The sequence below is a fragment of the Vitis riparia genome, chromosome 6, assembly GCF_004353265.1.
Source record: "Vitis riparia cultivar Riparia Gloire de Montpellier isolate 1030 chromosome 6, EGFV_Vit.rip_1.0, whole genome shotgun sequence".
Classification (NCBI taxonomy): domain Eukaryota; kingdom Viridiplantae; phylum Streptophyta; class Magnoliopsida; order Vitales; family Vitaceae; genus Vitis; species Vitis riparia.
The window spans coordinates 7,814,302-7,835,534 of record NC_048436.1 but is presented as its reverse complement, the minus strand read 5'-3'; the positions used below and the strand labels follow the sequence as shown (position 1 = coordinate 7,835,534).

At 37.6% G+C, this 21,233-nt stretch overlaps 1 protein-coding gene across 1 annotated transcript in view; it reads right to left on the bottom strand.

Annotated features, from left to right (window-relative positions):
* The window catches only part of LOC117916096 (serrate RNA effector molecule), a 30,913-nt gene extending 9,953 nt beyond the window's left edge, over window positions 1–20,960 (bottom strand). The window contains exons 1-9 of the mRNA XM_034831930.1: window positions 20,450–20,960; window positions 14,025–14,140; window positions 11,332–11,386; window positions 3,577–3,651; window positions 3,402–3,476; window positions 3,260–3,307; window positions 3,015–3,083; window positions 2,106–2,909; window positions 1,974–2,022 (exon numbers count right to left, since the gene is read on the bottom strand). Of these exons, the coding sequence (XP_034687821.1) occupies window positions 1,974–2,022; window positions 2,106–2,909; window positions 3,015–3,083; window positions 3,260–3,307; window positions 3,402–3,476; window positions 3,577–3,651; window positions 11,332–11,386; window positions 14,025–14,140; window positions 20,450–20,853 (1,695 nt within the window). The 5' untranslated portion in view covers window positions 20,854–20,960. The remainder of the gene's footprint in view (window positions 1–1,973; window positions 2,023–2,105; window positions 2,910–3,014; window positions 3,084–3,259; window positions 3,308–3,401; window positions 3,477–3,576; window positions 3,652–11,331; window positions 11,387–14,024; window positions 14,141–20,449) is intronic.
* Between the last annotated feature and the right edge of the window lie 273 nt (window positions 20,961–21,233).

Here is a 21,233-nt window from a genome sequence, read left to right as displayed (position 1 = left end):
GCATTCATTCATCACACTCAATTTATTGCTGATAGTGGCTCATCAGTCTACTTTCAGGGAAGATTTTGTGCAAGGGAGATCAGCCTCTGTGTTAACAATACCCCCAACTTCATTTCTAGCATAGACCGAGAGGGTCACCTATATATGGCTTCTCTTTTTCTCTTTTTTTTTTTTTTATCATAAACAAAAGTAGTATTGAAAAGCGCCAAAAAGGGCTGCACCAAAGTACACACAATGTATACAAGAGCTGCCATAAAGCGCCAAAATAAGGAAGAGAAAACAAAAAACTACTCCCTCCCTCAAAACGAACCCAACCAATCAATAAAATCAACTATGGACATCAAGCCTTCACCTATAAACAGTTTAGTCCAGGTTCACAAGTTACTTAAAAACAAGAATTTCAACCTTTGAATAGAGAGCTCCACATTTTCAAAAGATCTCCTATTCCCTTTTTTCCAAATTGTCCAGAAGAGACATAAGGATGCTACTCTCCAAACTTTTTTCCACTTTCTTCCACCAAAGGAGTTATGCCAACCTAACAACATCTCTTTAATAGTGAACTGCATCACCCAACAAACCCTAAAGAGAGAGACCAACAGCTCCCACAACAGTCGTGCCTTGCCACAATGCAGAAGGATGTGGTCAATTGACTCCTCATGAGTTAGACAAGGCAACAACGATTAGCCAAAGACCAAACCCCCCCCCCCCCCCCCCCCCCCCCCCTTCTCATTTGAAGCTTTTCGAGAGTCGAGAAAGTTTGACAAAACCAATAAATTGAGGATTTCTCCTCTCTCCTCCTAGCTTTACATAATGTCATTCTTTCCCCTTCTATCCCACATGAGAGGTGTTAGGCCTTTGAATGAGCATCCTCTTCACTTCCCAATGTTTATTCCATGCCCAATCTAAATTTAAGTCCCCGATTTTGCTCCTCAAGCCAAGTTTATTTTCAAGTCAAAGGCTCCCTTGAAAGTCAAAGCCTTTAGATGGTCGGTGGCTGATAAGAAAGTTAATATCAACAATCTGCTTTGTATCAGCTGGCCCTATAATACCATCAACTTTGAATGTTGCATTTTATATATGAAGAGCAAGGGGTAGATGGATCATCCCCTCCTCCAGTACCCTTTGCACTGGAGCTATTTTTTTTTTATAGGTCCCTTTGCACTGGAGCTATGACAAAGGTTGTTCTCCCAAGCCAGATCATGTGAGCCACTTCTTACAACTTTGGAGATAATGTTGCCATCTCTTTCCTGAGGTTTGAGAAAAGTCCAAATTCCACAACTGCAAGAGTTGGTGATGAAGAACTGTGAGTGAACAGGCCGGATTAGAGTTAAGGCATTCTCCCTTTGAGAAACTCAAGATATCTCTCTCCAAGAATCTCCAAGTCCAATCTGCTTTTCCTTTTCCTCTCATACTACATCCGAACAGAAATAATTTGATATTTTTTCCCTAGATTTTAAGAGGATTTAGGATCCCTACATCCATAGTCCAAACAAGAACTTCATTTAACGATTTGGTTAATTGGTTTGACACTAGTTAACGATTTGGCACACTAGTCATGACTACTTGGAGAACTCACTTCTTTTGAATGCCAATTTTGAGTCCAATGGGTGTAACTTTTTTTTTTTTTTTTTTGGAAAAAAAGGTTCTTGTAAATACCACCTGGCCTGTCACCTTCATTCAAGAAAAAAAAAACAAAAAGTTTCCAATGGGTGTAACGTTTTTTTTTTTTTTTTTTATGAAAAAAAAAAGATTTCTTGTAAATACTACCTGGCCTGTCGCCTTCATTTTCTAACAGCTCCTAGATTAATACCTTGTGCTCAAAAGGAGGGCAAAACATGAAAAGAGATCATAATATCATGTTGTTACCAATTTCTTCCACAACAGAAGCCATTATTAAGAGATTTTAGAATAATAAGCACAGGAAATCTATTCAGCCATGTGAATCAATGGTAATCACTGATGATGAATCATACCAGTAGAGATTGCTGCATAACAGGTGTCCCACCAGGCGCATCTGCATCACTGCAACAATTTATAGCAGTCATCATGATACTCTAGAATCAACACAAGAAGGAAAAAAAAGGCCATTAAAAAGCCATACTTACCTCATATAGTTCAGGAAATACAGATCTTCACGCACTTTAGAAGTCAGCTCCATCACAAGTTCTGGATGTTTCAATTTTAGATGCTTGTGTACAAATTCAGCAGCATGGAAGAGCTTTGTACAACCTTTGGCCCCACAACCATACTTCCACCCATACTTCTCATCCCTAATTTTTCGGACATAGGGATCCAAAGATTCAATGGCAGTAGCATCTATCTTTTCCTTAGCAGTCATTATTTCCAATGGATCCTGACTCCTCAACCTCTCTTGCCAATGTGAGTCAAGCTTCTTTTCCCACTCAACCCCATTACTTGTTAAATCAGAACTCTTGCCCTCCACTCTAACATGCCGGAGACCCTTAGCTTCATTTGTTTCTAGCATTCCATAATAATCCAAGCCATGGATTCGCCAAAGATATGTAATCAGAGTGTCCAACAACTCTATGCCCTCAAGGCCCTTGACAGAGGTCAAACCTCGTATAATTATAACAGGGCCAATGGAACCACCATGAGATTTCTCCCGGTTCATTTTGTCATTATCTGCTCTACATAATATATTCTCCTCAATTCCTTTCTCAGAATCAAGTTTACGTACAAGGGCCTGAGCTTGTTCAATGTCAACTTGGATTCGTCTGGGTTCAGAACTGACTGGATGAGCCTTGGGAGCAACAGAAAGAAGATCAGTTTCTTTAGTTGGTCCCCTACCATGCCGTCTTCTTTTGCCACCCATTTCTATTTCTTCATCAGAGTTTGGATCACTAGTCTGTCCTGATTTGTTTAAAGATGATGCATTGACACCAGGTCCTCTGCATAATAAAATTGTCCTTTCATATGATATGAAAAATATAAAAGAAAAATGTCCATAACATGTTCTTTACAAAGCAAATGCAAATGTAAAGTAAAGCACTTACAAGTCAAGTGTTCCACTTTGCAAATCAAGCAAAAAATCTTTCGCAGTTTTCCTTGCAACTTCATTCCTCCTAGAAAGGTTACAAGTAAAGATCCAGAAAAATTAAGTTGATACCAAATAAATTTTTCATAGATAAAAACAAATTGAGCTGGTGGATAAAAGGAAGCCACCCAGATAATTTATGAGGGCCATGAAACTCCTTCAACCCAGTTAGGAGTTTACAAACTAAAATATTTAAGAACCCACCTTTCTATGACACTAAGTAAGTTTGTTGGATGATATTTGTCTTTCAACCTACACAAAGATGCAAGTTCAATCATACATGTGTAAAGAATGACAAAAAATAAAAACAAAAAATAGTGGATAAGAAAGTAAATAGAAGAATTACCATTCCTCATCTTTATGGGAATCAAAAAAAGACCGCTTCTGAGTTGAAATGTACTCTGACTTGTATTCTTGATATCTGTATTATCAAAGGCCACAGTCACTCCATTATAATTTGATAGAAGTCACAAGCTAATAATCCAACTCTTACAGAAATCAAGGCATATTCCATTCAGTACCTACGCTCAGCTTCAGCTGGTAGTATATCATCTTCAAGCTCCTGAATGAATTGCTTATATGACATCAAGCCTTCTCTGAAAAAATATGTATATATATATATATATATTTAGTTTGAGAATACTGCAAGAATCAGTTCTTTTTTCCTTTTACCTCTTTTTTTTTTTTTTTTTTTTTTTTGAGTCATGGACACACATGCACACACAAAAGAGGGACTCTATAACAACAGCATAAATTAGAAAGAAAAGTGTGCATAAATTAAAAATGTGTTTGATCAAACACCAGACAGCAGAAGATACATAAATGTTTTAGGAAAAGATCTCCATTTCTTTCTTCTTTTTTTTATTCATTTTTCTGCTTTTGGTGAATAGACATCATTTGCAACACTGATCAGTGTCCCTGAAGAGCACCGTGAGAACACATGGTCATGTAGCAATACCACAAGCTTAACTATAGGATTGAACTTTTATCATGATCAGAACAATCATAAGATATTCCAGAAACTTGCATTCAAGCATACATATTATCAACAAGCTTTGACCACAGTTTAAAACTTCTGGTTTTGGTTAATGTAGGAACTCAGAATTGTTGAAATATAGACACTTCAAGTTTGATTGAAATTGTGAAATCCTGCATTAAAGTATATGCTAATTATATGCTAATTAATGCAAACATGAAACTTAATGCAACTCAACTCAAGAAAGCCTAGTTCCAATTCTTTAGGTTCAGCCACAACTTTTTCAGCCATTCCAGTTGATCTGGTTTTATTTTATCTTAAATGATTAAACTATCTCTTTTGTCCAGTATTTAACCTGCCATCTCTTTTGTCCAATATTCAACCTGTCTTCCTGGTATCTGCTCCTTATCCTCAATCACAGATCCTCACTACTATAAACATGTCAATCAAGTTTATTTCATTTGGACCCAACTGACACTCTAATTTCTAAGCTCCCAAAGGTGCACTCAATTCTAGGGAGCACAGCAGCATGGGGGATAAAAAACAATCATCCATCTAAGCATACAGTTCAACTGAAACATGTAAAACATACGGTACACAAAGGAGAGATCATTTAATGGTGTCTTGCCACCTCAAGGTGAAGACAAATGTGATTTGTCAATTCCTCATTTTTTTCACATAAAGGAGACCAATTTACCAAATGCAGCGTCTATGCCTCAACTGAATGTGTCCCATGCCAAAAAATAAAAAACCAAAACTAACTAACCAACCTACCTACCTTGGATGGCAAACAGGATAGCACATAATTGACAGGAATAAGTCCCAAGGTCTATTCAAGAGAAGGGAGAAAAGGAAAAGTTTGCAGATTTTTAAGTTTTTTGGATAATTAGTAAATAATTACCATCTGAAAAGCAAGTTAACAAGATAGTTCACAGGAAGACCTATCTATTCACATTCAAAGCTATCTAAAAAACCCAACATTGTTAAGATCTCCATTCCCATTGCATCCAAGACCACTCCAATAAGGATTTCAAAAGGGTCTCCTTCAATCTCTAATTCAATAGCTCTTCCTCACAGAAGATCTTTCGATTACGCTCTTTCCATATACACCAAAACAAAATAAGGGAACCATGTACCAATTCGTCTTTTCTCCATCATAGGAGAAGGTTTTTCACTAAGTCTAGAAACACCCACTTCAACCAAAAAATCGCTAAAATAAGATTCCACAATTTTTTTTTCTATCACAATGAATTAGGATGTGATTTGTTATTTCTTCACTATCTTTATAGAAGCTACATCTACTTACCATGGTCCACCCTTTTCTCATGAAGATATCTATGTTGTGTCTCAGGCAAGGCTTCGTTCCCAGAGCCAGAACCTTCCACCCTCCTGTTGGAAGGTTTTCAGGTTAAGGGACTCACGCCTAGGAAGATGGTCAAGGTTCAATCGGTTTTGGAGAGTTTGAGGATTAGAATTGTCAAGGATAATGGAAAAGGTGTGGAAGGAGAGAACAAGAGTACTCTCTCTGCGGATAAGATTTATTTCAGAAGAAAGAGGAAAAATGACTCTGGAACCCGAGGAGAGGATTAGATTTGGGTGCTGGTTGTGTCGGGTTGTTTTTGTTTACATGAAGATCTTAAGTTGGAATACAAGAGGATTAGGTTCTAGGAAGAAAAGGAGGACTGTGAGAAGGTTTTTAAGTACTCAAAACCCAGATGTTGTGATGCTTCAGGAAACAAAGAGAGTAATTTGGGACAGGAGGTTTGTGAGCAGTGTTTGGAAAGGCAGAGGTTTGGAGTGGGCTACTCTTCCTGCTTGTGGGGCTTCGGGGGGGGATTGTGATTTTGTGGGATTCAATTAAGTTCAAGTGTATAGAGAAGGTGTTAGGATCCTTCTCAGTAACTATAAAGTTGAACTCTGATGAGGAAGGGTCTTTTTGGTTAACCTCAATGTATGGTCCGAATAAGCCTTTGTGGAGGAAGGACTTTTGGTTGGAGCTTCAAGACCTGCATGGTCTGACTTTCCCAAGGTGGTGTGTAGGAGGGGATTTTAATGTTATCAGGAGGATATCTGAGAAGATGGGTGATTCTAGGTTAACGGTCAACATGAGGTGTTTTGACGAGTTTATAAGGGAGAGTGGTTTGTTAGATCCCCCCCCCTCTAAGGAATGCGGCTTTTACATGGTCAAACATGCAAGTGGATCCTATTTGCAAGAGATTGGATAGGTTTTTGTTTTCTTCTGAGTGGGATTCTTTTTTCTCTCAAAGTTTTCAAGAGGCCCTTCCTAGATGGACCTCTGATCATAGCCCAATTTGTTTGGAAACTAATCCTTTAAAATGGGGACCGACTCCTTTTAGGTTTGAGAATATGTGGTTGCTCCATCCTGAGTTTAAAGAGAAGCTTAGAGATTGGTGGCAAGAGTGTACGGTTGAAGGTTGGGAAGGTCACAAGTTCATGAGGAAACTAAAGTTTGTTAAATCAAAGTTGAAAGAGTGGAATATAGTGGCCTTTGGAGATTTAAGAGAGAGGAAAAAACACATTTTTTCGGACTTAGGCAGAATTGATTTAATTGAACAAGAAGGGAATTTAAATCTTGATCTAGTATCGGAAAGGACCTTAAAAAGGAAGGAGCTAGAGGATTTGTTATTAAAGGAAGAGGTTCAATGGAGACAAAAATCTAGGGTTAAGTGGATTAAAGAAGGGGACTGCAACTCTTAAGTTCTTTCACAGAGTGGCCACTGGAAGAAAAAGCAGGAAGTTCATTAAGTCTCTGATTTCTGAGAGGGGGGAGACTTTAAGTAACATTGAGGTTATTTCTGAGGAGATTGTAAATTTCTTTGGAAAACTCTATTCCAAACCTGAAGGTGACTCTTGGAGGATTGAAGGGATTGATTGGGCCCCTATTTCTGGAGAGAGTGCAGTTTGGCTAGATAGACCGTTTTCTGAAGAGGAGGTTCGAATGGCAGTTTTCCAATGGAATAAGGAAAAGGCCTCTGGCCCTGATGGCTTTACTATAGCAGTTTATCAAGAATGTTGGGATGTGATAAAAGAGGATCTTATGAGGGTGTTTCTTGAGTTCCACACTAAGGGGGTAATAAATCAAAGTACAAATGCGACATTCATTACTATGGTGCCTAAGAAAAGCCAAACTTTTAAAATCTCATATTATAGACCTATTAGCTTGGTTACAAGTTTATATAAGATAATTGATAAGGTCTTATCAGGGCGTTTACGCAAAGTTCTTCATGAAACAATCTTTGGCTCTCAAGGAGCCTTTGTGGAAGGGAGACACATTTTGGATGTTGTGTTGATAGCCAATGAAGTGGTGGATGAGAAAAGAAGGTCAGGGGAGGAAGGGATAGTCTTCAAAATTGATTTTGAGAAGGCCTATGATCATGTGGATTGGGGCTTTTTAGATCATGTGCTACAAAGGAAGGGGTTCAGCCAGAAATGGAGATCTTGGATAAGGGGTTGTTTGTCTTCATTAAGTTTTGCAATCCTAGTTAATGGGAATGCAAAGGGTTGGGTTAAGGCCTCTAGAGGTTTGAGACAAGGAGACCCCCTTTCTCCTTTCCTTTTTATTCTAGTGGCAGATGTTCTAAGTAGGTTGATGATCAGAGCAGAGGAAACTACGATAACTGAGGGTTTCTTTGTGGGGAGGGATAGGACTAGAGTGTCTTTGTTACAGTTTGCTAATGACACCATCTTTTTCTCTAAAGCCTCTATGGAACATCTTCAAAACCTCAAGATTATCCTTTTGGTTTTTGGGCAAGTATCTGGTTTAAAAATCAACTTAGAAAAAAGCACCATTTCAGGTATTAACACAAGGCAGGAGCTGTTGTCTAGTTTGGCTTCGGTTTTGGATTGCAGAGTGTCAGAGTAGCCTTTGTCTTATTTAGGCCTCCCTTTGGGAGGGAACCCAAAGACAATAGGCTTTTGGGATCCGGTGGTTGAGAGAATTTCGAGGAGGCTGGATGGGTGGAAAAAGGCCTTTTTGTCTTTGGGAGGGAGAATTACTTTAATTCAGTCTTGTCTGTCTCACATCCCTAGCTATTCCTCTCCCTCTTTAAAATCCTAGTATCAATAGTTTCAAAGATTAAGAAGATGCAAAGGGATTTTCTTTGGTCTGGGGCGGGGGAAGGGAAGAAAGATCATCTTATCAGATGGGAGGTTGTTAGTAGACCAAAGGAGTTGGGAAGTTTGGGCTTTGGGAAGACTCTATGAAAAATATTGCTCTCTTAGGGAAATGGCTTTGGAGGTTCCCTAGAGAAAGGAGTGGTCTTTGGCATAAGGTTATTGCGAGTATATATGGGACACATCCTAATGGATGGGACGCCAACATGGTGGTTAGATGGTCACACAGATGTCCTTGGAAGGGTATTGCTCAAGTTTTCCAGGAGTTTTCCCCTTTTGTCCGCCTAGTGGTGAGCAATGGGGAGAGAATTCGATTCTGGGAAGATCTTTGGTGGGGTAACCAAACTTTGTGCTCTCAATTTGCTGATCTTTACAGAGTTATTTATGTGAAAAACCTCACTGTCTCAAATGTTCTTGGCAATTCCTTATCACTGTCTTGGAATTTTAACTTTCGCCGCAATCTAACGGATTCAGAAATTGATCTCCTTCAGAGATTAATGTATTCCCTTAGTTCTGTGTTTTTCTCTTCTTCTTCATCAAATTCAAGAGCGTGGTCTTTGTCTTCGTCGGGTTTGTTTTCAGTGAAATTTTTTTTCTTGGCCTTGTCAAAAGTCTCAAATCCTTTATTGTTCCTTCCGGCCAAGTTCTTATGGAGCTCAAAAGTCCCTTCAAAGGTTAAGGCCCTCGCTTGGTTAGTAGCACATGGGAAGGTAAACACTAATGACAAGTTGCAATTGAGAAGACCCTACAAAGCCCTCTGTCCTCAATGGTGCATTCTTTGCAAAGGAAATGGAGAGTCGATTGACCACCTTTTTCTTCATTGTCTCGTTACCATTGGACTTTGGCACAGGTTGTTCAATCTAGTAGGGTTGGTTTGGGTCCCTCCAAGGAGCCTTGAGGACATGTTGGTTATTACTTTTAAAGGCTTGAGGAACTCATTAAGAGGCAAGACACTTTGGCAAATTGCTTGGCTTACTTTGATTTGGATGGTGTGGCAAGAGAGAAACAATAGGATCTTTGAGGATAAAGGGAGTACGGAAGAGATGGTATGGGATTTGATTCGGTTTTATCCTTCTCCATGGGCTTCTTGTACTGAAGCTTTTAGAGGAGTTCCTCTAAATGTTCTACAACTCAATTGGATTGGGGTTTGCGTTTCAAAAGTTTGAAGATTGATGGGGTTTCTCTTTGTTTTTAGAGTTCTATTGTTGTTTTCTCCTTTGTTCAATTTGTGTAGGAAGGACCTCTCATCCTTCCCTTGGTTTTTTTCTCTTTCTCTTGTTTCTTTTATCTCTCCTGTATTTGTTCTTATATTAATATAATCTTCTTCGTTTTTGATCAAAAAAAAAAATTCTTGCATATGCACGAGGGCTCTTCCCAAAGCCCTCTGATAGAGATTAACTCCTCCCACATCTCCCTTCTCTCTTTTCCACTCAATGGACCATAAGTAACAGAGAACACTCAATCAAAACCATCTTCACAAAGAGACAAGAAATAGAATAAACTCCCACCTCTGAGGCCCAAACATTCCAGAACTCCAAAATCCCACATCATCATAACCCCTCCTGTTGTCCCCCGAGCATCTTGAGAAATCCAATTTAAACCCCTACCTACCCAAAAGCTTCTTATTATCCCAATAGTCATAGCACTAGTCTTGGTTTCCTGCATAGAAAACATGTATGACTTCTTCCCCCTAACAAAGGATTTGATCACCCTCCTTTTATCTGAATCATGTAAGCCTCTCACATTCCAAGAAAACATGTGATGCTTCATTCAGACACCTCGACCACCAACCAACCTTCCACTGCATGGTTTGCTTCTTTCCCAGCATTGCTCTCATAATTGACAAAACTAAACAATTTTTTCAGTTCCTTTTTCTTCCTTGAACCAACTTTTGCCCTGCTCTTCCTTGATCAAACTGAGCTACTGAAGACCCTTATTTTCTCAATCTCCATTAGGATTCTTAGAATCCCAAATTTTCATGCCCTTCCAAAGAAACCCCACATTCTTACAAAATAAGAGGAATTTTTTATTAAGCCATAAGGAAGGCTTATCAAAAGAGCTCCTAACTTCTTTTGCCACTTCCGAAATCCCCCTGGCAGCCACCTCCCCATCAAAAAGAACTTATAGCTAAAGATCATCAGGGCAAGCTTCCCTTGCAAAACCTTTATCACTATATCAGCCTTTGAATCTGAATAGAAGTTCTACGATGTTTCTGGAATATCAATGGGAAGGCCATCCTTAAGGAACATACCCATGAGGCCACCTCCTCCTACATGCAACTGGTAGTGAACCCAGTTCCCCAGACCTGAACTCAAACCCTCTAGTATTTTTGCCCCCTTAAACCAAAGAGAATCACCCTAGCAAAAGGAGAAGGGTCCTAAAAAAATTTCATCACCAAACCCCATAAACCGAAAGGGTAGGGATTGAGAATGTACTTTGGTTGCTTCTTAAACACCCAAATTTTCACCATCAGGTCTTATTTCTATAAATTTCCTTTCAACTTTGATTAAACACCATGTTTGATATATTCCAAGGGACTTTTGTCCACTGGCAGAGAGGATGACTCCTCTCATGCAGGTAGCCAATGGTTGTCTGCATCCTCTTGATGCAAGTTGCAGGTTGTTGCTTTATTGTATAGTTTCATAATGAGAAAATAATGAAAAATGCAGGAAATGTACCTCTATATAGATATCAAAATTCCATAACAAGGTTCAAAACTATCACTAAGGTGATTCTGGCTTCTTGTATTGCTATCGTAATTTTATTTCAGCCATTATAGCTTTCAGAACTACATGCCACTAAGGTAAAGAAAAAATGGAGCCTGGTAAAAATGAGAAATGGCTATTTCTTAAGAGACCTACACATTTATGTATATCTTCCAGACTGGTAAACGATAAGTGCAATCCAATTCATCACCTATTATTAGTATAAAGCACTTGGCTAGCAGAGCTCACAGGAAAAACAAAAATTTAAGGAAAAAAATGATAGCAGTACTTTAATAACATTTAGTATGGATAATCATATTTACATGATATTTCTTTCAATTAATTAGAGTTACTTCAGAAAATTAGAATATCAGAGAAAATACCAGAAAGACCCACCAAAATAAGAATCCATCATACTTCCCTAGTACTAGAGTCCATAAGTAGCATGGCAAAATACTAACCTTTGGGTATTCCCCATGTTGGAAACATCACCATAACTGCGAACTGAATCCCAATCTGCAAAAGGAATGAACCAACATTTCCACATTAACTAATAAAAGAAGAAAGTAAATGCAGTGATTATCATACTACACAAGGAATAGTGATGCACTATCAGACAAACATTATGCTACAATAGGCTTACCATATTCTCTTTTAAAAATTAATAACAATATCATTGATGTGATCATGATGCAATATGGATCATAAGTCTCAAGAATTACTTTGACAGTTATATTCCACTATCATAACACTCATGCGAGCATTAGTATACTCCCTGTATGCTTTGTGGCCTTTTGTTAATTTATCGTGCTTATTTATCAAAAAAAAACACTCATGCAAGCATTACGTAACAAAAACCAAATAAAAAATAATATATTAGCAAGCTGTTGCAGAGCATGTTAAGAAGGATGGGGCTATAATGCATCTTCTTGTGGTGATAGATCAATTTGAGCTTCCTAATTGCTGTTTTTTGTGTGGTTGTGAAGAGGAAAATGTAAATCACATTCTTTTACACTGTACAGTGGCTAGGGTTCTTTGGGATATTATCCTTGCTTTGTTTGGGGTTCATTAGGTGTTCCCAGAGACGGTCATAGAGGTGTTACTTAGTTGGAGGGGCTCCTTTGTGGGGAAAAAGAGGAAAAAAATCTGGAATTCCATACCGGTGTGTATTTTTTGGACGGTTTGGAAGGAGAGAAATAGATTAGCCTTTAGGGGGGGCTCTTTAGACATACAGAAACTCAAAAATTATTTTGTTTGTAACTTGTGGAGTTGGGCTAGAGTGTACATGGGAGAGGAGTTCTCTTCGCTTTTAATCTTTTTGGAGTGGCTAGCGGCTACTTAAGGGCCGTTGAGGCTGCTCGTTTCTACTGTTTTTGGGGTGTGGCTGCGTTTGTATACTCCCTGTATGCCTTATGGCGGTTTGCCCTTTAATACAATTTGTGCTTACTTATCAAAAAAAAAAAAAATAGATCAATTTGAGCTAAGATACCCATATGATCACAACATCACATAGGTGTGGGGGGATCTTTGTCAAATACTGATGTTTTACTTCAGATAGAACCGATAATTGATTTCTTTAATTTCATTTATTGATACAACCCTTGTTGCAAAGTGGGTTTTCTTCAGGACCTAGGGATAAAAGAAAATATAAGATGAGCTTTTAGGAAAGTGGGGTGAAAAAAGTTGAGTAAATTTGGATAATAAAATAAAGCAAAAAAATAAGTTAAATCCATCTTGGTAAAAGATATAAATAACAAAGTAAAATCAATTAATGAGATAATTAGCATACAAAACCAATTCAACTTCGAAATTAATTCATACAAAACATTAAAATTTGATAATTTTTAATAAAAATGTAAGACTTCAAAAAAAGGGGGGGAGAAATGATGGATAATATGAATATTTTTTTATTACATCCCTCCATGCCTTAGAATGATGTCTTGCATTAATAAATTTCATATTATGAGATGCAACACTCCAACTAAGCTTCATTAATCCCTATTAATACAAATATTAAATTTCTCAATCATGTCCAAGTAACTGTACCATTGTACCCACTATTAAGATTCCTTTTAGCCAACTCCCCCCATCCTACAATTTTAAGAATTTGAAGAATCAGACACTTAGCACATACTGCACCAGAAAACATGTAGCATAGGCTATTGGGGATATCTATTTTTCTGGAACTATCATGAGTGTGGGAGTAGCCTAGTATCTAGGATAAATGTTGGTTATCATATTCTTTCATCAGTCGTAGTTTTGCCTATCTTAAAATTTGAAAGATCTATGCTTTCTGTTTTTAAGAATTTTCTACTTCATACTTTCTAGCTTTCAAGAACTATATTTTTTACAGAAGTTCAAATCTAAGTTAATTATGAATATTTTCTTGGCTATCTAATATCTAAGTTAGAATATTTTCTTGGCTATCCAATTAGCCCATTAAAAACTTTTAAAAACATTCTATTTTAGATAAACTTGAGTCCTCATTGGTTTCCACATTGTTGGCTTTATTTTAGAAAATTATCATGAGTATACATAAAATCCCCTGTACCCAAAAAAAAATAAAGAATAGAGTCAGATTAGTAGAAATTGGAGAGATTGCATATCATTGTCAAGTATTAAAGGTGTGATTGACCAACTCTCTGCACTACCAATCAATGCACAACCAGCCATTGTTTTTGTTTTATCTTTTTAATCTGAGAACTCACTTCCAACAGCATAAACCTTCTTCAACCATTAAGCCTCTAACCAAAACACCTCAAACACCAAAATTAATTTGTCTCCAAAATTTCAGCAACCTATTATCTGGAATTTCAACATGTCATAATTAAATTGTACCCTACTCTTCCCATATGTTGATTTTTTTTTATTTGATAAGTACCAGTCCTCCCATATGTTGATGTTTTCTTTGAGAGCTTGAGACTGCATGCTCAACATCCAAGGCTCCAAACTAAGTTCTACCCTTCAACAATTAGGCAAATTATTTGGCAATTTACTTGATTAATACTACCCAAGAGCTCCACCAGTTACAAAGTACCAAATACAAAAGTACAAATACATTTTTACCCTAAATCTTCCATGAAACACAAATCTAATCATAATCACCAAAGAAAAGCAAGTTAAAAGCATAGTTTGATATAAGTTGAGACATTACCAAATGGGCCAACTTGATATGGGCGACCAACATAACGACCATGAGGCCTTTCATCAGCATATCCAGGTCTGGGCCCCATCTCACGCTCATATCCACTAGCATAATCATACCCAAACCTATACCATTAAAATATCACAATACTATGATAATCAACAAACATTTGCACAAAATGAACCCACTGAAACCAAAATTAATAAATATAAACAAAAAGGAAATCATAAAATAATAGGGAGGATAAGAATAGGAGAAATTTTAAGGTGAATATTTTTATGAAATGAAAATGAAAAAAATAAATCAATCGCCAACAAAGTCAAAAGGCAGTAGAATAGTTGGAGGCAACTGAGAAGGCAGACTCCTTGAGCCAAGCATCAATGCATTAAAAAAGGATGTACATCTGTATGCGTATATACAAGGGAAAATTTAGAAGTGTATCAAATATGTGGAGACCTTGATTCCAGTCATGAACTAAACCAACGATGGGAAATTTAGCAAAATCTTTTTTCCCTCTTTTTTTGATAGGCAAAATACTTAACCACAGATGACCCAGAAACAACGGAAGGAAAGACCTTTTTGCAACCATGTCTACGGAGGAAAATTGCTGCTGAGAATTTTATGATTCCTTCCCATCCAAATTGTCAAAGGCACACCTTTTAAAGGAAAACTATGATTAACACATATGGAACATAGATGTAAAATCACCATGCAGAGTGCATTTACCATACTGGCTTAATCTTATCAAAACAAAAATTTACCACACTAGCTTAACAGTTAAACCATGTAGAATTAGCAAGCTTTAAAGAATTAAAACATGCATAGAACATTGTTATTCATTTTGTATATAAAAAAAAATAAAAATAAAAAAATTTAGACAATAAGAAAGTAGAAGATGTATTAAAATTTAAAAAAGAGTAAAGAGAAACAGGGGAGAGAAGGCATTCTTAAAATATGCCAACATGCAAAGTGGAAGGCTTTGGGGATTTGATCAAAGAGTGGTGGCAGAAATATAGCCAGGGGCTCCCCAAGTTTTGTGGTCACCAAGAAATTGCAAGCATTGAAAGAAGACCTGAAGAAATGGAATAAAGAGGAGTTTGGTAATGTTTCTATGAAGAAGAAAGTTGCCTTGGAAATGATAAGCTATTGGGATAGTATAGAAAGGGAAACACCTCTCTTTGAGGAGAGGACTTAACAGCTTGCCAAAGATGATTTCAGCCACCCAGCTATTTTAGAAGAAGCCTCTTAGAGGCAACAATCAACGGCTCCATGGTTAAAGGAAGGTGACAACACAAAATTCTTTCATCACATGGCTAATGCAAGGTGGGTGAGCAATTTCATCAATAGTCTAAAAAATCAATGGAGATTGTTTGGAAGGAGAGGAGCTCAAGGAGGCCATTTTTTCTTACTTGAAGTCCTATGTTTGAAAACCCTCAAGCAAGGAGACTTGACATGGCAATGGAGCTCTTTAAACGCATAGAAGGGTCGGATGGAGAATGGTTAAAGAGCCCCTTCTCGAAGGAGGAGGTGCATTTAGCTCTTTCAAAGTTAAGCAGTGATAAAGTGCCAGGACTGGACTGTTTCTCAATGGCATTTAGGAAGTTCTGTTGGTAGATAGTTGGAAGGGAGGTAATGCAACTATTTGAGGAATTTTATCCCAAGGACTCCATTGCTTATAGTCTTACTACTACATATTTTGTCCTAACATGCAAAAATATATATAAAAATAAATAAATAAATAAATAAAATAAAATAAAATAAAATTGGGGGACGGAGTATGGCAGAAGACTAAGGATTTAAGCTAATCAATCTCGTAGGTAGCTGATACAAACTTCTACCAAAGGTTTTGGCTAATAGGCTAAAAAGTGTGATGGGAAAGGTGGTGTCAAAAAACCAAAATGCATTTGTGAGGGGCAAACAAATTCTTGATGTTGCTCTCATTGCAAATGAGGTCGTTGATTCAAGCAAGAGAAGCTCAAATGTGGGCTTAGTTTGAAAAATGGATATAGAAAAAGCATATGACCATGTAGACTGGAAGTTTTTTTTTTCCCTTTTGATAGGTAAGTAACCATGAAACTAGGAAGCTTCTCCTTATGGTGTTAGAAAAGATAGGTTTTGGTATTAAATGGAGGAAGTGGATACACTTCTGCATATCAGTCCTGTGAGAATACCAGTCCTTGTTCCCGACCACCATAGGCCTAAGGCAAGGGGGCCTTCTTTCAACTTATCTTGGTTGTCTTATTCATGGAAGACCTTAGTTGTCTAATTTTCAAGGTTAAGCAGTGAGGTTTCATTAATGGTTTCAAGTTTAAGGGTAAAGGGGGAGAAGGCATGCATGCTTCTCGCCTTTTGTATGCATACAATACCCTTCTTTTCTATGAGGCTAATACAAATCAATTAAGATTGTGGAAGCGGATTGTACCTATTTTAAGCTTGTGTCAAGGCTGAAAATTAACATGTAAAAAAGTGATACTATCTCAATAGGAGAGGTGGAGGAAGTGAAGAGAGTAGCTTCTTTATTTAGATGCAAGGTGGGAGACTTCCTACTTCTTAACTTGGTTTACCTCTTGGGGCGTCTCATAAGTTTTGTGTTGTGTGGGATGCAGTAAAGGAGAGATACAAAAGGAGATTGGTTTCTTGGGAAAAAAAGCAATATTTGTTCAAAGGAAGAACATTAGTCCTTTTAAAGAGTACTCTCTCGAATGTCCCAATCTATTTTATTTCTTTCTTTGCTCTAACTAGAGTGGGGATTAGATTAAAGAAAAATCAAAGAGACTTTTATGGGAAAACCTTGAGGAAAGAAAAAAGGTGTATTTTGTGAGTTGATCAAAAGTATGCAAGGATGAGAATTTCAAAGGACTGGGAGTTAGTAATAAAGCCTTACCAAGACAATGGTCATGGAGGTTTAGTATTGAGCGGGAAAGCTTGTGAAGATAACTCTCTTGGATAATATGCAAGAACTCATTGACAATTCCCATCATCTTTTTCCCTATCCTTTTTCATAATATCTTCTTCTAAGAATGTCATGGTTGTAGATGCATGGGAGGAAGAAGGGAGTGGAGGCAAGGTTCATTTTAGAAGACCCCTCCAAGATTGGGAGTTAGAGGGGGTGACCCAATTTTTGGCTCTCATTTATCCTATGAGAGTGCAAGAAGGAGAAGGCACTTTAATATGGAGTGAAGCTAGGAGGGGAAGTTTTAGTATAAACCATTCTATACATCCTTATACGATGAGACTAATCTAGTATTCCCAACCAAATAGATTTGGGGTCTCAAGCTCCTCTGAGACTGTTTTTTCTGCATGGAAGTTGTTTGGAGAAAGATCTTAACTATAGATGTTTTAATGAAACTGGATTAGGCAATGATCAATAAATGCAATCTTTACAAAGACAATGAAGAATCAACTGATCATATCTTGATTTACTATGAAAAGACAAGAGTGCTTTGGGTGTTTCTCTTAGCAGCCTTTGGCTTGAATTGGGTGTTTTTAGCTTAAGTGAGAAATCTCCTCTTTGCATGGAAACTTAAAGGACTTGATAAGAAAAGAAGAACCATTTGGCATTGGCCCCTCTGTGTTTGTTTTTGCATACATGGTAAAAGCATAACAAAAGGATTTTCAATAAAGAAGAGCTCTCAAAGCAAAGGTTGAAGGAGGTCTTCGACTCTTCATTAAATCTCTTGTGGAGTGGTCCCACACTTCATTGAGAATGGAGAGCTTCTCTATGGTAAGAGTTCTTAGATTCCCTAATCTATGGTTAGGTTGGCTTGTTATGTCTCTTAGTGTATTGGTTGTGTACTTTTTCATGGGGCTCAATGTATACTACTTGTGTACAAAGGGTGTGCCCCCTCTTTTTGTGCTTGTTAATAGATTTTCTTTTATCTATTTAAAAAATAAAGAAATAAAAAAATAAAAAATAAAAAGGAAATAGGTAAGAATATAATTCCAAGAAATCAATCCTCATAGATCTGTGCTCGTTCAAGTAGTTTTTCCAAGTCTAGTATGAGATATATATCTTGTTAGTATATAAGAAAAAACTTATTCATCTATTTGTTTATTAGAGTTTGTATATTTGGGAAGGATTCCTCATCCTTTACATATACTTTTAAATCCTTCCCAATGAATTTTTTTTGTTTCTAATAAAAGAAAACATGCATATACTAAATGCTGCAGTAAACAAACCACTAGGAATTGATATTAAAAGGAAAATGGAAATTGTGGGTATAAAGCTTCCCTTGATTATATGCAACAATATCAATTATCTAATAAACTTGGAATCGCATCTCCTCTCCAAAATCATACGATGCACATTATTTAAAGTCTTAGCATAGCTCAATAGTACGATCTAAAAGCCTGGGGTCAAAAGATAAAGTAGAAAATAATTTTTTTGAAACATTTTGATGGGACCCCTTCTCCATCAAATATCTTTATCATCTCAGATCAACACAATTGTTTTTTCCAAAAGAAAAACCTTGTTCTACCTTTGATTAGCACCAAAAAAAAAAAAAAAGGAAAAAAAAAATCTCTTGCTCCTCTTAAAATGGTCACAATAAAGATGATGGGAATTGTCATTGAGGTCTTGCATATCAATGATTCACACTTTTGGATGATAACTCTCTTGCCAAACTAAGGTGGGATCATGTTCAAGATGTGACTTTCAGCTACTTTTAGAAGCTACATGAGGGGGTAAATACTTAGCACTGACCAGTGAGGTTACTCAACCATACTGACAGATCGGAATAACTCCAACATGGCGAAAATTACGTAAATTGGAGTGAAGAGGTCGTCTTGACATTCAGATTGAGTTCTTCTCTTAAAATGTTCTTAACAAAGATGAAAAGGATTGGCCAGTAAAGTCTTGCGCACCAATGATCCATGCTTCACTAAGCTTTGGACAACAATTCTATTTCCAAACTAAGGTTAGATCATGTTAAAGATGTGACTTTTGGCCACCTTTAGCACTACATGAGGAGGTGAGCATGCATATGTTCGTACAAAGAGAAAACCCACAAAGAAAACCTAGCCTGAGGGAGAATCAAGTTTTGATTAGTACAAGCAAAAACAAATAAGATTATAACCTTAAGCATGCATCAGATAAGACTTGACTTCAGTATATGGCAATTTCTGCCAACAATAAGCCTTATTTCTTAATTTGGGAAGAATGGAATGTGATTTGGTGCCTATCACTCTGTAGCAAACGTCAGATGTTGGTTAGATTCACAATTCTCAAAACCATCTTATTTGAACTTTTCACATTAATATGCTTGAATAGCTAAGACATGCATAAGTGTTCTTCACTAAATGGTAAAGAGATGATTAAGAAATTTTAAACATGATCAATTAGGATATAGCAGCCAGGGGAGGACCCTTTCATCAACAACTGTTGCATTTGCATTCAGAGCTTATTTATATTTAAATTGGTTTATTCTATGGTTCATTGGAATGCCTTGTGTCAGTGCACAAGCTTGCTTTCTAAATATTATCAATCCTCTTCTCCTTATGAATATTTTCCTTCTAAGAAATTTTGCTATAAAATAGAACGCAATAGCCCTGCTCCACATGACTCAGGAAAACCAAGAATTCACTACCCATCTCCCCAAGAACCGTGTATCGAGTAAGCCCAGGATTTGAACCTTGGACCTCCCATTCCTGAGTGGGAGTACCTGCTAATTGAGCTGCCCATGGAGAGTGTCCACTTTTAACAAATTTTTCTGGCTGTCAATCAAGTAACGGTTGCACAACTTCATCAGTTAATCTTTCAGTGTATCCACAAACCCAACAAAAAAAACAAACAAACAAAAGATGAAAAAACATCTCCAAAGCTTATCTCACAACGGCATTCTTGCACTCTTTAAAAACAAATTATTCCCAAAAACAGGCCTTTCAACTGTCCTAAATTCGTCACCTTCCACATTGACTAAACAATGGTCATTTCCCCATTTGCAGAAACAAATGCATTAGGAGTGAGTAAGAAACACTGAAAGGAAGCTCAAAGTCATATATCTCTATGTTTGGACCCTAATTCCTAAGCAATAAAAAAGATAAAAAAAATCAGCTCAGAATCTCAATTTCCTATAACTTAGATAAGTTGACTCTACATGTTCTTAAGAACCAAAAAAAGACAACTGAAGATTTTGTATATTCATTTCCTTTCCATTTGAATCATTTCCTCAGTAATTTTGCAACTAGTTTGGTTCCCGAGAAAACTGAGGAAAAGAAACAGGATTTGAAGTGAGTCTAATGATTCCCGCTCTTTCAGTTTCACCAAAATGTCATGTATAGTAAATAATGATTGGGTGTTTTTGGTTAGAGCAAAAGATTAAGCCTCATTAGAGTTTCACTTCTTCCCCTCTTTACCTAATCGTTCTTTGCAACCACACCAAACATGCCCTAAAATAACGAAATACAAACAAAACAACAAATCGCAACACTCATACCTTCTATCTCCAGGTCCAAACCCTCCCCTGGGACTCCCGCGCCTCCCATCATAGCCTGCATCATCTCTCCGGGACCTCTTATAGGGCTGAAGCGGCGGCGACCTCCGCGGAGGGGAGTGGCGGCGGTCGCGGTATGGCGGAGGAGGGCTAGGGCTACTCCGGCGCTTGTAGTCCCTATCCCTCTCCCTCGGCGGCGAGCTTCGGTTCCGATCGAAATAGTCAGCGCGTCGGTTGGGAGGGCGATCGAGTTCTCTGTCGTCTCTTCTGTCGCGTCTCCTCGACGACGGCGGTGGAGGTGGCGGTGGCGGTGACGGTGACTGAGACTGGGACTGCTCTTCGGCTGATTTATCGTTGCCGTCGCGGCGGTCGAGGGAGTCGAGGGGCATGTTGATGACTTCGGCCATTGGAGGTGAGAAATGAGAATTGGGAGCCCAGAAAGGGGAAATTGGAAAGAGCGTGAAGAGATGGAGTGAGTGATTTTAATGCCTTCGCCCTCCGCTCGCCTTCCTGTTTGGGTTATAACCTACGGCTTATTAAGTGTTTTGTTTATGCTTTATTGCTTTTAGTCCGATTACCGATTTTGTTTGTTTTTTCATTTTAATTCAATGTGCGGCATTGTCATACGCTACACGACTCTTTACTCCGGTCGGAAAACTTAGTAGATTTTTTATTAAACATTATCCTTTCTGCCCTATGATTATGGCGATTATGAATAACTTATGTTTGAAAACTGTTTTTTAAAATAGTTTTTTCATTTTTTTCAAAAAAGAATATAAAAAAATAT